The sequence below is a fragment of the Agelaius phoeniceus genome, chromosome 5 (genome assembly GCF_051311805.1).
Source record: "Agelaius phoeniceus isolate bAgePho1 chromosome 5, bAgePho1.hap1, whole genome shotgun sequence".
In the NCBI taxonomy this organism is placed as follows: domain Eukaryota; kingdom Metazoa; phylum Chordata; class Aves; order Passeriformes; family Icteridae; genus Agelaius; species Agelaius phoeniceus.
In genome coordinates this window covers 72,008,323-72,022,700 of record NC_135269.1, presented here as the reverse complement: position 1 = coordinate 72,022,700, position 14,378 = coordinate 72,008,323, and the positions used below count along the sequence as shown (strand labels likewise).

Here is a 14,378-nt window from a genome sequence, read left to right as displayed (position 1 = left end):
TCAGAGGGTAATTATGGCAACCACACCGAAATCCAGCTCGGGGGGATCACGCCTTTCCTGGGAAAGCTCCTGGGGAACACCACGGGGGAGGCTGAGTCCCCCAGAGAAGATGTTAATGCACAGTTGGAAAGGGGGGAAAGGGAGGGAAAAAGCTGCTGTGGAGCTGTTCCTCCATGGGTCAGAAAATGCTGAGGGGCATCTTGTCCCCAGCTGACTCCACAGAGCAGCACAGATTTTATAAATTCATAAAATCCCAGTTACATCCCAAACTCTTTGCAACCTTAAATCCTTAAAGAGAATGAATAATAATAAAAAAAAAAAAAGATGGAAAGCAACTTTTTACACAGGCCACAGATAGTGACAGGACACAAGGAAAGTTTTAAACTAGAAGAGGTGAGATTTGGATTAGATTTTATGAGGAAGGGGCTTATTGTTTATTGTGATTGTCCAGAATAAGATGTTACTGCACAGCTGAAAAGGGAGAAAAGGGAGGAAAGGGAGGGAAAAAGCTGCTGTGGAGCTGTTCCTCCATGGGTCAGAAAATGCTGAGGGGCATCTTGTCCCCAACTGACTCCACAGAGCCATAAAATCTTGGTTGCATCCCAAGCTCTTTGCAGCTTTAAGTCCTTAAAGAGACTTAATTAAAAAAAAGATGGAAAGCAACTTTTTACCCAGGTGACAGATGGTGACAGATAGTGACAGGACAAAAGGGAAGTTTTAAACTAAAAGGGGTCAGATTTGGATTAGATTTTTGGAGGAAGGGGTTCATTGTGAGGGGGGTGAGGCACTTGGAGCACCCTGAGATAGAGGAGGGTGGTTTAGGGTCCCTCCCAACCCAAACCATTCCATGATTCTATGATCCCAGAGCCAGGAGATGGCTGATTGCTGAGAACATTCCCTGGCATGAGGGAAAATTCCCCCCATAATCACCAATCAATCCTTCAGTGACAAAGGAAGGTCCCCAGGTGCCCCCAGCAGGGGCAGCCCCAGCTCTCAGCATTTGAAAGGTGGAAAAACCATCTTGGGACTTTTTTTGGGTAAAAAACCCCCTGAGGATAAGAAGTGATAGCTGGGAATGTTTCAGATCCCACCACCTGGAATGACCAGCACATCCCCAGGCATGGATCCTCAGCAGAAGGAGAAGGAAGAAACTCCTGGTTGCAGAAGGCAGCTGTAGAAATCCTTATTTAGGATTATTTAGGATTATTTAGGTTCACCAGCTGAATGTGTGGCTTTGCACCAGGACTCACCACCAGCCCTGAGTTGGCTAAAACCTCCAAGCCAGACCAAAAGTCAATGAATTAAAGATTTTGTTGATTAAAGAGTAATTAACCATGGAGGAATGTATCTCAACCTGCCAAAATTCAAGTGTCCAGTGCAACCCCTTCACCACCATGGTCACCACTAACCCTTATCCCCAAGTGCCACATCCTCATGGCTTTGAACTCTTCCAGGGATGGTGACTCCTCCACTGCCCTGGGCAGCTGTGCTAGTGCTTTAGAACCTTTCTGGGGAAAAAAATAAAGTTCCTAAATCCAGTCCAGGCCTCCCCTGAACAATTTAAAGGGCTGGAACCCTGCTGTTCCTGGGCTACACCTGCTGCCATCCCTGCTCTACCCCAGTGCTGTGCCATGGCCTGACCCTGCTGGTCCTCTCAGTTCTGCTGCTCCTGTCTTTCCTCAGTTTCCCTTTTCCCTCCTCTGTCCCACCAGGAATTGGCTTTGGCCCCTTCTTTTTCCTTTTTCCTTTTCCTTTTTCTTTTTCCTTTTTCTTTTCCCTTTCCTTTCCTTTCCTTTCCTTTCCTTTCCTTTCCTTTCCTTTCCTTTCCTTTCCTTTCCTTTCCTTTCCTTTCCTTTCCTTTCCTTTCCTTTCCTTTCCTTTCCTTTCCTTTCCTTTCCTTTCCTTTCCTTTCCTTTCCTTTCCTTTCCTTTCCTTTCCTTTCCTCTTCCCTCTTCCTGCCCTTTCATTCTTCTTTTCCCTTTTCCCTTCTCTCTTCTCTTTTCCCTCTTCTTCCTTCTCCCTTTCCCCTTCTCCCCTTTCCCTCTTTTTTCCCTTTTCCCTTTTCCTTTTCCCTTTCCCCTCTTCTTCTCCCTTTTCTCTTCTCCCTTTTCCCTTCCTTTCCCTCTCTCCCTCCTCTCGCCTCCCCAGCCCTGTGCCCAGCCCTGGCACATCCTCACTGTCCCTTTGTGTCCCAGCACCGACATTTTCCTCCCTCCCAGCCCTTCCCAGGGACACATCTGTGGCTCCAGCAGGTGGCAAAGCTTCACCCCTGCTTTCCTCTGATGAGGAGAGAGGAGGGATGGCTGCTCCTGACACGCTGATGGTTCTTCCTTTTATTTTTCTTTTTTTTTGTAGTTTCTTTTTTTGTGAGTGTCACACAAATTCCCTTCTCAAAACATCTGTCCTTTCCCTTCAAGCTGCTTGTTGGGAATTTCACCAGAACCTCCCAGAACAGGACCCAGACATTCTGCTCCCAAGAACCCACCTTTAAGCACGGGAGGAAAGAGCAGTTTCTAACCCAAACAGGAGATCCAAGGTGGTGTGGGAGAGCTCAGACAGGGAGCTCCCATTCCCACACACTCACAGTGGGATCTGCTCCCATGGGATGGCTCTGGATGCTTGCTCGGGCTCAGGCTGAGCGTTGGGCTCTTCTCCCAAGCTGACCAAACAAGAGGGAACAACCTCAAGTTCCAGGAGAGGTTTAAGTTGGATATCAGGGGAAGTTTCTTCCCCAGGAGGGTTTTCCAGCCTTGGTGGAGTCCCCATCCCTGGAGGGATTTCAAAGCCCTGGAAGTGTGGATGTGGCCCTTGGGGACAGGGTCAGGGGTGGCCTTGGCAGTGACAGGGAAAGGGTTGGGCTGGGTGATCCCAGAGGGCTTTTCCAACCCAAATGATTCCCTGATTCCAAACAGAGACAATCCACGGAAGGATTCAGGACAGAATCCTGTTCCTTGTGCTGGGAGCTGCCACCCTTGGCTGCTCTAAAGCAAAAAAACCTTTTAATGAAGGAAAGTCAGCGTGATTCCCTCTTCTTCCTCGCCTGATTCCACTGGATCCCATTTCCAATTCCACTGGATGCCATTTCCAATTCCCCTGACTCCCATTTCCAGTTCCAGTGGATCCCATTTGCAGTTCCACTAGATCCCATTTCCAATTCCACTGGATCCCATTTCCAGTTCCAGTGCATCCCATTTCCAATTCCACTGGATCCCATTTCCAGTTCCCCTGACTCCCATTCCCAGTTCCAGTGGATCCCATTTCCAATTCCCCTGACTCCCATTCCCAGTTCCACTGGATCCCATTTCCAATTCCCCTGACTCCCATTTCCAGTTCCCCTGACTCCCATTTCCAGTTCCAGTGGATCCCATTTCCAATTCCCCTGACTCCCATTTCCAGTTCCAGTGGATCCCATTCCCAGTTCCCCTGGATCCCATTCCCAGCCCTGCAGCTGCTGCCTCCGTGTCTCCAGTCCAAGCCCTCGTGTGATGCTCGGTGGCATTTCCAGAGCCTGGAGCTGTGGAAGTGCAGGCAATCAGGGAAAGCTCCTTGGATGGCACAGAGAGGAGAGAATTTGCTGGAATGTTCCCGTGGAAGTTTTAGAGCAAGCCCACAAATAAAGCTGCTCTCTGTGCACACAAATCCTGCTAAAGCCAGTTCTGGATCCACCACACACACACAGAGGCTTTACCTGCACCTAAAAGTGAGCTTTCACACTCATCCTCACATTTCTGTGGGATGAAAAGCTCATCAGAACCTGGACACCATCTGGAAGTGCAGTTTTGGCCTCCTGATCCAGACTTTAGACCTGGTCTAAGACCCTGCAGCCTGGGGGGGCCTGTGGGGAAAGCCCTGTGGCCTCTTCCCAGCCAAAAGCTCTTCCCAGCAGAACACCTTCCGTGTTTCCTGTGGGAAATGAGGTGCAGGGGGAGACTGGAGTCCCCTGGGAACCCAGCAGAACCCTTGTGCCAGCCCTTGAGCCCCTGCCAGAGTGTCCTGGGTGGGTTTCCCAAGGATCCAGAACCCCTGGGGACCCCACCCTGTCACTGCAGGACACCAAACAACTTGAGCTCGCGCACCGCTGCTCTCAAGGTGAAGAAAAGGGGAGTTTATTTCCTGACTCCAACATTTATGGATTTCTAAAAGTGACAGTGGATTGGAGGGTGACAGTGCCACCTCTCCAATGACACTGGACAAACCAACAGCCCATCAAATTTCTCTTTTTCTACAAAAGAATTGAAAACAATGAGTTATTTACAGAAAGTGTGTGAGGAAGTTTGTGACAAGAATGTAAACATCAGAAGGCTTAGAAAACCTTAAAAAATCAAAGTGACACACCCCACCCCACTGCCAACCATGGACCACGTGGGTTTGCTCTGTATTTCTGCTGTCACCACCCAAAACCCAAATTCAGTGCAAATAAAGCAAGTTTTGATGAGTTCTCCACGATTTCCCAGAGCCACCACAGAGAGGACAGTGGCCACCAGGACTGACACCTCCAGGATGTGCTGTCAAACCTTGGCCTGCAAAACCAGAGCCCACCTCACATTGCACAGGCCTGGGTAAATTAAATTATCCAATTCCAGCCGGAATTCCAACTCAGACCTTCTATTAAAGCACTTCCACAAGTGGCTGGCCAGTGGCAAAGCATCGTCACCGAGGCCAAAATCACTAAAGGTGGAAAATAAGAAGAAAAAAACTTGCAGCAAGAAAAATCCCTTGCCTTTAATTACCATTAGCAATGCAGCATGACAGAGGGAGATAAACACACAGGCACCTACACAAATAAGGAGCTTGGGAACACAAAGTAATTACTTTGATAGGTTTTTTTTTTCCCTTCCCCTTCCCCAAAGACATTCAAAACTTATTAGTCTCCAGAAAGCACATATCAGCAAAAGACTGTCACCTCGGGGATAAATGAGGGATTTGTTTGGAACTCATTTCCAGGAGAACATATCCTGATGGTTTTAAGGCAGGGGAGGAACGTGTTCTGGCCAAAACTGACTTCTTAAAGATGTTTATTCCCATCTTCCTGAGCCTGGAATGGGAACACCAGGTTCTGCCTGGTGAGAAGTTCACCCCATTGATTGTTTCTCCATCACGCCACGAACCCAGAGAGGAAAAGTCAATGAAGCCTCTCAGTTTTTCAGTCCATTTCCAGTTTAGGAAAATTGAATTAATCTCTTTACTCAGACATCCCTGTCCAGGCAATGAAAATCATTGCAGAGAACACGAAAACCTCTCTCTTTAAAGGTTACAGAGCGAGGATTAACGGTGCCTGGGGCAAGGGCTGAAAAACCTGATCAAAATAAAGCATTGAGTCAACACCGGCGAGGCTGAGCAGGACTGGGGCCTCCCAGAGCCTGCTGATATTTTCAGATGATTCCTCCTGGCACTTGGAGCCATCCCCACGGAGAGTGGGTGCTCTGTGACCTCCCACAGCCAGGGGAGAGCAGGGCTGGGAGAGTATGGCCCCTAATCCAGCTACTCTGGGGATGCTACAGGGTGGAAAAGCCTCAAGGGTTGTCCTGGGGAGGAATATTTGAGGCTGGGCACATCCACGAAGAAGAGCAGAGTCACACCTTCCAAAATCTCCAGAATACTCCAGAATCTCCTCTCCATCCTGTGCTGAGAAGTTTTAGCAAAGGATTTGGCCACGGCCCAGCTTCCAGGGGCTCCTGAAGGACTGGAAAAGCTGAAAGTTTGGGAAACCTGGAGAAGCTGAAAAGGCCAAAGGATCTGGGGGATGGTCTGGAGAACCAGGAGGGACTGAGGGAGCTGGGAAGGGTCTGGAGAACCAGGAGGGGCTGAGGGAGCTGGGAAGGGGCTGGAGAACCAGGAGGGGCTGAGGGAGCTGGGCAGGGGCTGAGCCTGGAGCAAAGGAGGCTCAGGGGGCCCTTGTGGCTCTGCACAAGTCCCTGCCAGGAGGGCACAGCCGGGGGGGTCGGGCTGTGCTCCAGGGAACAGGGACAGGAGCAGAGGGAACGGCCTCAGGCTGGGCCAGGGCAGCCTCAGGGGGGATTTTGGGACAATTCCTTCCCCAAAAGGGCTGCCCAGGGCAGGGGTGGAGTCTCCATCTCTGGAGGGATTTAAAATCCATGTGGATGTGGCACTTGGAGACATGGGGCAGGTGGTGGCCTTGGCAGGGCTGGACTCAATGACCTTGGAGGGCTTTTCCAACCTAAACAATTCCATGATTCCAAATGTGCTGAAAAGCAGGGAGACACCCCAAAAAATGCTCCAGAGAATGCTAGGAAGGAACAGATTGGGGCCCTCCTATAACTCCTGGCAGATTTCACTGGGAATGGGATCCATGGATGGGGGAGCTTTAATGATCCCATAAAAAGGTGGAGCTTTGGGATGCACTGGGCAAGGGCCACACAGGGACCCTGTGATCCCCCAAATCCCCCATGGGCAGCAGGAGGAGGAAGGTGGGGATGAGGCCATGGAGCTGAGGGGTGGTTTTTAAGCCTCTGATTTTCGGTTAATGCGGTGAAACCACTAATTACAGCTAATTAAACCTGCACTGAGATCAAAGCTCAGCAGAAGCTACAGGGGGGAGCAAACAAGGCGGAAAAGAAAGGGAAAGAAAATACGGATTTTGTTGTAAGCGAGTCCTTAATTGAAAACCAAAGCAGCTTTGTTAATTAAAAGCTGCAAGCCCAAACGAGGACAGGCTGCAGACACAGGAGCCCAGCCTGGGATGCAAACAGCACAACTTTGCACAACCTCCTCCTCCAGAGCCTCTTCTGGCCCTCATCCCCTGTAAGGAAGGGATTTCCTGGGATCCAGACTGGGAAGATTTGGGGATTTTTACCTTTCTCAACTCAGCTACGAAGAGGGGGAACAGAGTGCCCTGTGTACTCAGCTGATGTGGGGTTTGCTCAAACTGAATGGTCCTAAACACCCCAAACTTAGTCCTGGCTTTAGGGCAGCCCCAAGGAGAACATCTGAGATGCTTCTCTCACCCACAGGTGGCAGGGGAGCATCTCAGGAGCTCTGCAGAGACTCCTGACTCTGAACAAAGCATCCAGGTCAGGACTTGCTGGACCTGATGCTCTCCACACACAAATGGAGCTCGGAGGTGGCTCTCAGAGGAAGATTTCCTCCACCAGCTCCTCCCTCAGGCAACCTGGGCACCCAGGCACAACCTGAGAGTAAAATCAGGCAGAGAAATAAGATTTGGGCATGAAAAGTCTCCCTGCAGAGCACGGCGATGTTTGGCTGCTTCCCTTTCCCTCGGCAGCTCCCAGTAGATGGCAGCAGGGCATTGCTGATTCCTGCTGCCAGGGAACGGCAGAAACCCGGGGAAAATCGAACAAAAACCTGCCCGATCGAACAAAAACCTGCCCGGGCTGGCAGCACAGGAGGGCTGAGCGCTCCCTGGCAGCACAGCCCCGGTACCAGCCCAGCACTGATGCAGCATTGACGTGAGATTGAGAAAAGCTCGAGCTGCAGCTGCATCCTCCATCCTAAACCTCCCCATGCTCCCCTTTCCTGGGATCATGGAATGCTTTGGGTGAGAAGGGACTTTAGGATCATCCAGAGCCACCCTGGCCATGAGCAGGGACATCTTCCACTATTCCAGGTGGTTCCAAGCCCCATCCAACCTGGCCTTGGAATAAAGATGGGTTTGGAGTAACTGGAGCATTCCCCAGCCCCATAGAGGGGCTGGAGAGTGGGAATGGAGCTGGGAAGGGTCTGGAGAGGCTGAGGGAGCTGGGCAGGGTCTGGAGAGCCAGGAGGGGCTGAGGGAGCTGGGAAGGGTCTGGAGCCCCAGGAGAGGCTGAGGGAGCTGGGAAGGGTCTGGAGAACCAGGAGAGGCTGAGGGAGCTGGGAAGGGGCTGAGCCTGGAGCAAAGGAGGCTCAGGGGGCCCTTGTGGCTCTGCACAAGTCCCTGCCAGGAGGGCACAGCTGGGGGGGTCGGGCTGTGCTCCAGGGAACAGGGACAGGAGCAGAGGGAACGGCCTCAGGCTGGGCTCAGGGGGGATTTTGGGAGAATTCCTTCTCCATAAGGGTTGTTAAACATTGGAAAAGGCTGCCCAGGGAGGTTTGGAGTGCCCATCCCTGGAGGTGTCCAAGGAACCCCTGGAGGTGGCACTCAGAGCTCTGGGCTGGGGACAAGGGGAGGGTTGGGCACAGCTGGGACTCCATGGGCTGGGAAATCTTTTCCATCTGCCGTGATCCTGTGAGTCCATGATTTGGGTTTACTGATGGCCAAACCAGGCACAAGGGGAGCTCTGATGGCTCCTCCCCACCCCATCTCCCCAGGGAACCACCAGCAGCACCAATGAGGAGGTGCCACATCTGCTACAGGGACATGTCCCAGCCAATATCCCTGGGAATGTCCCAGCCAATACTCCTGGAATGTCCCAGCCAATACCCCTGGAATGTCCCAGCCAATACCCCTGGAAATGTCTCAGACAATATTCCTGTCATTGTCCCAGCCAATACTCCTGGAAATATCCCAGCCAATATCCCTGGAAATATCCCAGACAATATCCCTGGAATGTCCCAGCCAATATCCCTGGGGATGTCCCAGCCAATACTCCTGGAATGTCCCAGCCAATATCTCTGGGAATGTCCCAGCCAATATCCCTGGAAATACCCCAGCCAATACCCCTGGGAATATCCCAGCCAATATCTCTGGGAATGTCCCAGCCAATATTCCTGGAAGGTCCCAGCCAATATCTCTGGGAATGTCTCAGCCAATATTCCTGTCATTGTCCCAGCCAATACTCCTGGGAATGTCCCAGCCAATATCCCTGGAAATGTCCCAGACAATATCCCTGGGAATGTCCCAGCCAATATTCCTGGAATGTCCCAGCCAATACCCCTGGAATGTCCCAGCCAATGTCCCTGTCATTGTCCCAGCCAATATTCCTGTCATTGTCCCAGCCAATATTCCTGTAATTGTCATCAACAGCAGGACAAGATTCCAGGTCCCTGCAGGAGGGGTGGCCATGGGAACACCTGGAATGGAAGCTCCCACTCACTCCAGGTGTGGGGACCCCTCTGGACCCCTCTGCTGCCACCCCCTGAGGCAGGGACAGTGAGAGCCCTGCTCGTTTCCCAGGTGACAGTGACACTTGTTAGGGAAAATGTCCCCATTTCATCCCTGCTCTCTCTGCTCCCTTTGCAACCACCTCAGTTGTACACTCAGTTCTAACACTCGTCTGACTCAGAAAATCACTTTTTTCAGTGATTTTTTAAATTTAAGGCTGAGTCTGAAGCAGAATCCTCTGATGAAATCTTCATAAAATCCCTGAGAATTTCGGGTGGGGACAGAGGGAGAGGAGAGAAGAAGACACAAGGGAAGGGACAAGAGGAGGAATTCAAATTTGAAGCTTTTATCCCTTTCATGCTATAAACCTAATTCTGGCTGTGAAACTTTGGTAATTTGGAGGTATTTGGAAGTGGTGCTCAGTCCCAGAGTTTGCAGCATGTGCCTGGATATTCCACAGGGAGAAAATCCTGCTTTTTCCTTAATAAAGCAGTGGAAGCCCCAACAACCTCCTGCATTTCTGCTGCCCTAGATACTGAGCACACACAGGAGTGAAAAACCCATTAATATTGGCAGGAAATTTAGCAAATGCCACAAATCCTTTGTGACACCTCAGCAGTCAGAGCCAGCCTGTTTCACCCTTTCTCCTGGTGGAAAAAAACTCCTCACACCACTTGGCAATTTAATTATTTTTTTTTCTGGTGGAAATGTGCTCTGTGATGCTCTGCTGAGACTTTCCTTGCCTTGAACTGAGAATCTGAAAGCAGAACTCATTTAAAACACATTTTCCCCTTGCCATGGGATTCTCCCAAAGCAGCCAATGCTGCTGTTGTCACCTGCAGGTCACAGAGCTTTGGAAAAATGGGGTTTAAACAGCAAGAGCCTCACCAGGACCAACAAGTGTTACCTGGGCTTGCTCTTAATCCTCCACCTGATTTTTGATTCAGGGGAAAAAGGGTTTCCCCTTCCAGCTTCCCTGCTTGGGATTTCCACTGCCTGGAGTCACTGAGCAGAGAAGAAAGGGATGCCCAGTGTTCTCTGAGGCCTCTAGAAAGTCTTGAAGACAATGCCAGAAGTGAAAAATAAAAGCAAAAAATCAAAAGCACAACATTCAGGAAAACCTTAAAGAAATTTTGGTCCTTTCTCAACTGGTCTGGTCTTTCCTACAGACTGATTTCAAACAGGTTCATTTTGAGAAGAGGGACCTGCTCAAGAATTCAGATTTGAGGCATGGAGAGTGATGTATTGATTGTTAATTGTGGCTAATTGCTGCTGAACCCTCAGTGTGATGGACACAGAAATGTCCAGGCAGGGCTGGGGCTCTCCTGTGCCCCCCTTGACCCTCCAGATCCCTGGAGCAGGGAGGGAATTTATCCCAGGAAAAAACCCAACTTTTGGTCCTTTCTGAACTGGCCTGGTCTTTCCTACAAACTGATTTCAAACTTTGAGGAAAGGGATGTGTTCCAGAATTCAGATTTAATAGATGGAGAGGGGCTATGTGGAGAGTGATGCACTGATTGTTAATTGTGGTTAATTGCTGCTGAACCCTCAGTGTGATGGACACAGAAATATCCAGGCAGGGCTGGGGCTCTCCTGTGCCCCCCTTAACCCTCCAGATCCCTGGAGCAGGGAGGGAATTTATTCCAGGAAAAACCCCCAACTTTTGGTCCTTTCTCAACTGGCCTGGTCTTTCCTACAAACTGATTTCAAACAGGTTCATTTTGAGAAGAGGGACATGCTCGAGAATTCAGATTTGAGACATGGAGAGTGATGTATTGATTGTTAATTGTGGCTAATTGCTGCTGAGCCCTCAGTGTGATGGACACAGAAATGTCCAGGCAGGGCTGGGGCTCTCCTGTGCCCCCCTTGACCCTCCAGATCCCTGGAGCAGGGAGGGAATTTATCCCAGGAAAAAAACCCCAACTTTTGGTCCTTTCTCAACTGGCTTGGTCTTTCCTACAAATTTCAAACAGGTTCACTTTGAGGAAAGGGATCTGTTCCAGAATTCAGATTTAAGGCATTCAGATTTAAGGGTGATGCACTGATTGTTAATTGTGGCTAATTGCTGCTGAACCCTCAATGTGATGGACACAGAAATGTCCACGCAGGGCTGGGGCTCTCCTGTCCCACCCAGACCCTCCAGATCCCTGGAGCAGGGAGGCAGGGAGGGAATTTATCCCAGGAGGTGCAGGAGGAAGAGAGAATTTCTCCAGCAGCTCTGCCACTGCTCCTGTACATAAAAAAACCACTTTATCTTGGAAAAGGCCAAACTGAGAGTTATCCACAGCACAGAGCATTTACAGATTCCTGCCTGAGCCGTATCACAGAGGTACAAATCACTTTTATCCAGCCTGATGTTGTTTTATGCTTTCTGGAGGGGAGCTGTTATGTTTATTTAATAGTTTGAGTAGAACCTGGCTACCCTGGGGTGACGTGAGAGCCTTGCTCAGGTGATTGTGAATTCAGGGGAGCAGGGCAGGCCTGGGATGCACCAGAGCCTTGTTTATGTCAAAGGAGGATCTGGGTAATAAACATTTAAACATTCAGGAGTCATCTGAAGAACTAAAGAGTCAAACAGAGTATGAAAGAAGAAAAGAGGGAAGTGATGAAGCTGTGAGAGCAATAAGAGACATGTTGCTGGATTGATTTGATGGGAAGAGTTCAGCACAAAGCTGCTGTGGGAGGGTGGGTCAGGCTCTGCCCCCAAGGAACAAGGGACAAGGACACAAGGAAATGGCCTCGAGTCATGCCAGAGGAGTTTAGGGTTGGATATCAGGAAAATTCCTTCCCCACAGGATGGTCATTTAAGAAAGAAAAGATGAAATTTGGGAGGTTTATTCCTTGCAGAGTTTCTAATGGATCTTCCTCCCTCCCCCTCCTGCAGGCCACAGCTTCCTGGTGCCCATGGTGATCTGAAGAAATGAGTTCAGTGATGGTTCCCCCCCAGATGTGATCCCAAATAAATGAGGCACTCAGTCACACTCCTCACCCAGGGAGCTCAAATCTCCCTCAGAGTTCAGCCTCCAGCAGCAGTGGCCAAGTGATGGCACCAAGAGTTCGTGGTGGGTCAGATCCAAGTTCCACACAAACCTCTCTCATTTCACCCCATTCCTCCATTTCCGAGTCCCAGACTTTTCCTTTGGCTGTTCCTGGCTCAGCTGTCCCCTCCTGACCCAGAAGGATCAGCTGAGCCCCAGAATGTGGGAGAGGTTTGCAGGGGGTCTGTCACACCCAGTTTTGGGCTTATTTTGGGTTTATTTTGCTGTTCCTGCTATTTCAAGGTAACAGAACTCAAGGGAGATGTCCCTTCAAGCCAGCCTGGATCTGGTGATCCTGAGCCTTCAACAAACCAAAACATTTCTCACCTGGGAATAAATCCAAGCCCTAATTTCATCCTGTTCAGGTTCCACCCACCACCTTTGGAAGCTTTTCCCTGCCTGGGTTTTGGTCTTGCCCCAAGGGAGCACCAAGCACAGACACTTGGTGGGCCCTCACACCAGCCTCAACTGATCCACATTTGGGCTTGATGACCTTGGAGAGCTTCCCTGACCTTAACAACACCCCTGATTCTGTGATTCCACGTCCCTCTGAGCGTTGTTCAACCAAAGGAAAGCCAAAATCACCACCAGCAGCTCCAGCTGTTGAACTTGCCACTCATCTGGCCACCTGAGACTTTTGGAATGCTGGAACCCAGGGCACAGGGAATGTTTCTCTGCCTGACCCCCCAGGAGAACACTGCTTTTAACCTTTTCATCCACGGAGAAAGCTTCCAGGACTTTGGGATGAATTGGAATCTACAATTGTGTGAAATAGGTAATAGTATAGTTTATCACAGGGTGAAAAACTCAGAGTTTTGGGTTTTTAGTATGGAAGTAGACAAAAGACAAGATGGAGGATTTGGGGCATTGTTGATTTCCTTCTTGTTCTTCATCCACTCCATTTTCTGCAGTGTTGGTGGCACAGGGTGATTGGTTAGAAAGAGCCACAATGCAGATGTTGTGTCAACAGACAAATAATTAGTTATTGGTAGAAAGTTAGAAATAAAATACCTTCTAAGAGTATTTTGGATACTTGGATATTTGGACCCGCCCAGATTCCTCCATCTTGCCTCCTGAACCCCCATTCTAAAACCCCTAAAATTCTACATTTTCACTCTGTGATAAATTCACTATCATTCTACCTAAACTTTCGTGGCTTGCAGATCCTCATATAAGGTTGGTGATTTGCTCCATGTGTCATAATCAAAGGCACAGGGGTCTTGGGCTCTGTGCCAGGGTCTCTGAGCCCCCTGGGCAGGGCCTGGAGCCCTCCAGGACAGCCAGAGGGATGTCCTGGCTTCTGACATCAAACACAGCTGACAGGTATAGGAAAATTATTGTAGATAATGCACACGTGGTTTGCATTGTCTCAGCTCCTGTGGGCCCCAGGTGAGTGCCAGAGGGCGAGGTCTGTGCTCACCTGGCAAAGTCCAGGTCGGCCTCCCGGGACATGGTGATGTTGGTCAGGTTCTGCTGCAGGATGAAGATGTTCCTGCACATCTTCTTGATGCCCGACTCGCTGATGCGCCTGAAGTAGTGCGCGCCGTTGATGAGGATGCAGGAGATGAGGTGGCCCAAGCCTGCAAGGGGGGGAAGAGATTTAGTGCCAGTAAGTCATGGTGAAAAAACCCCCAAAATGTGCATTGTTAAGTGGTGCCTGTGAGCTGGATCAAGGGATTATTGGGTTTTTACTGGAAACCTGTCACAGGCACGTTTTCTGAAAAATCCTTTCCTGAGGATTTTTCCTCCTGAGAAGCTGAGGGGCCTCAGGAACAAAATGTAAGCAATGGTTATCTGCTGCTGTGGGATGCAACAGGTGCATCTGGGATTGGCTCATGGGGTTGTTTCTAATTAATGGCCAATCACAGCCCAGCTGGCTCAGACTCTCTGTCCGAGCCACAAGCCTTTGTTATTGATTCTTTCCTGTTCTATTCTTAGCCAGCCTTCTGATGAAATCCTTTCTTCTGTTCTTTTAGTATAGTTTTAATATAATATATATAATAAAATAATAAATCAGCCTTCTGAAACATGGAGTCAGATCCTCATCTCTTCCCTCATCCTGAGACCCCTGTGAACACCAGCACAGAAACCCTCAGTAATCTTCGTGGTGCAGTTTAGGACTTTCCACTTCAGTAAAAACACAGAAATGCCCCAAAACTTAGAGCTGTGTATCAAGGGATAATTGGATTTTAACTGGAAACCCTCAATAATCTTTGTGGTGCAGTTTAGGACTTTGCACCTCTTTAGTAAAAACACAAAAATGCCCCAAAACTTAGAGCTGTGTTGTCACAACCAGGATTTTTAGCCAGGCTTTGCACAATGTCCCTTCCAGTCCCTCT

The 14,378-nt window shown here is 49.7% G+C and overlaps 1 protein-coding gene across 1 annotated transcript in view; it reads right to left on the bottom strand.

Moving 5' to 3' along the window:
- EXOC4 (exocyst complex component 4) overlaps positions 1 to 14,378 on the bottom strand; it is a 365,227-nt gene that overhangs the window by 15,616 nt on the left and 335,233 nt on the right. Inside the window, exon 17 of the mRNA XM_054632077.2 lies at positions 13,460 to 13,619. Coding sequence (XP_054488052.1) covers positions 13,460 to 13,619 — 160 coding nt within the window. The remainder of the gene's footprint in view (positions 1 to 13,459; positions 13,620 to 14,378) is intronic.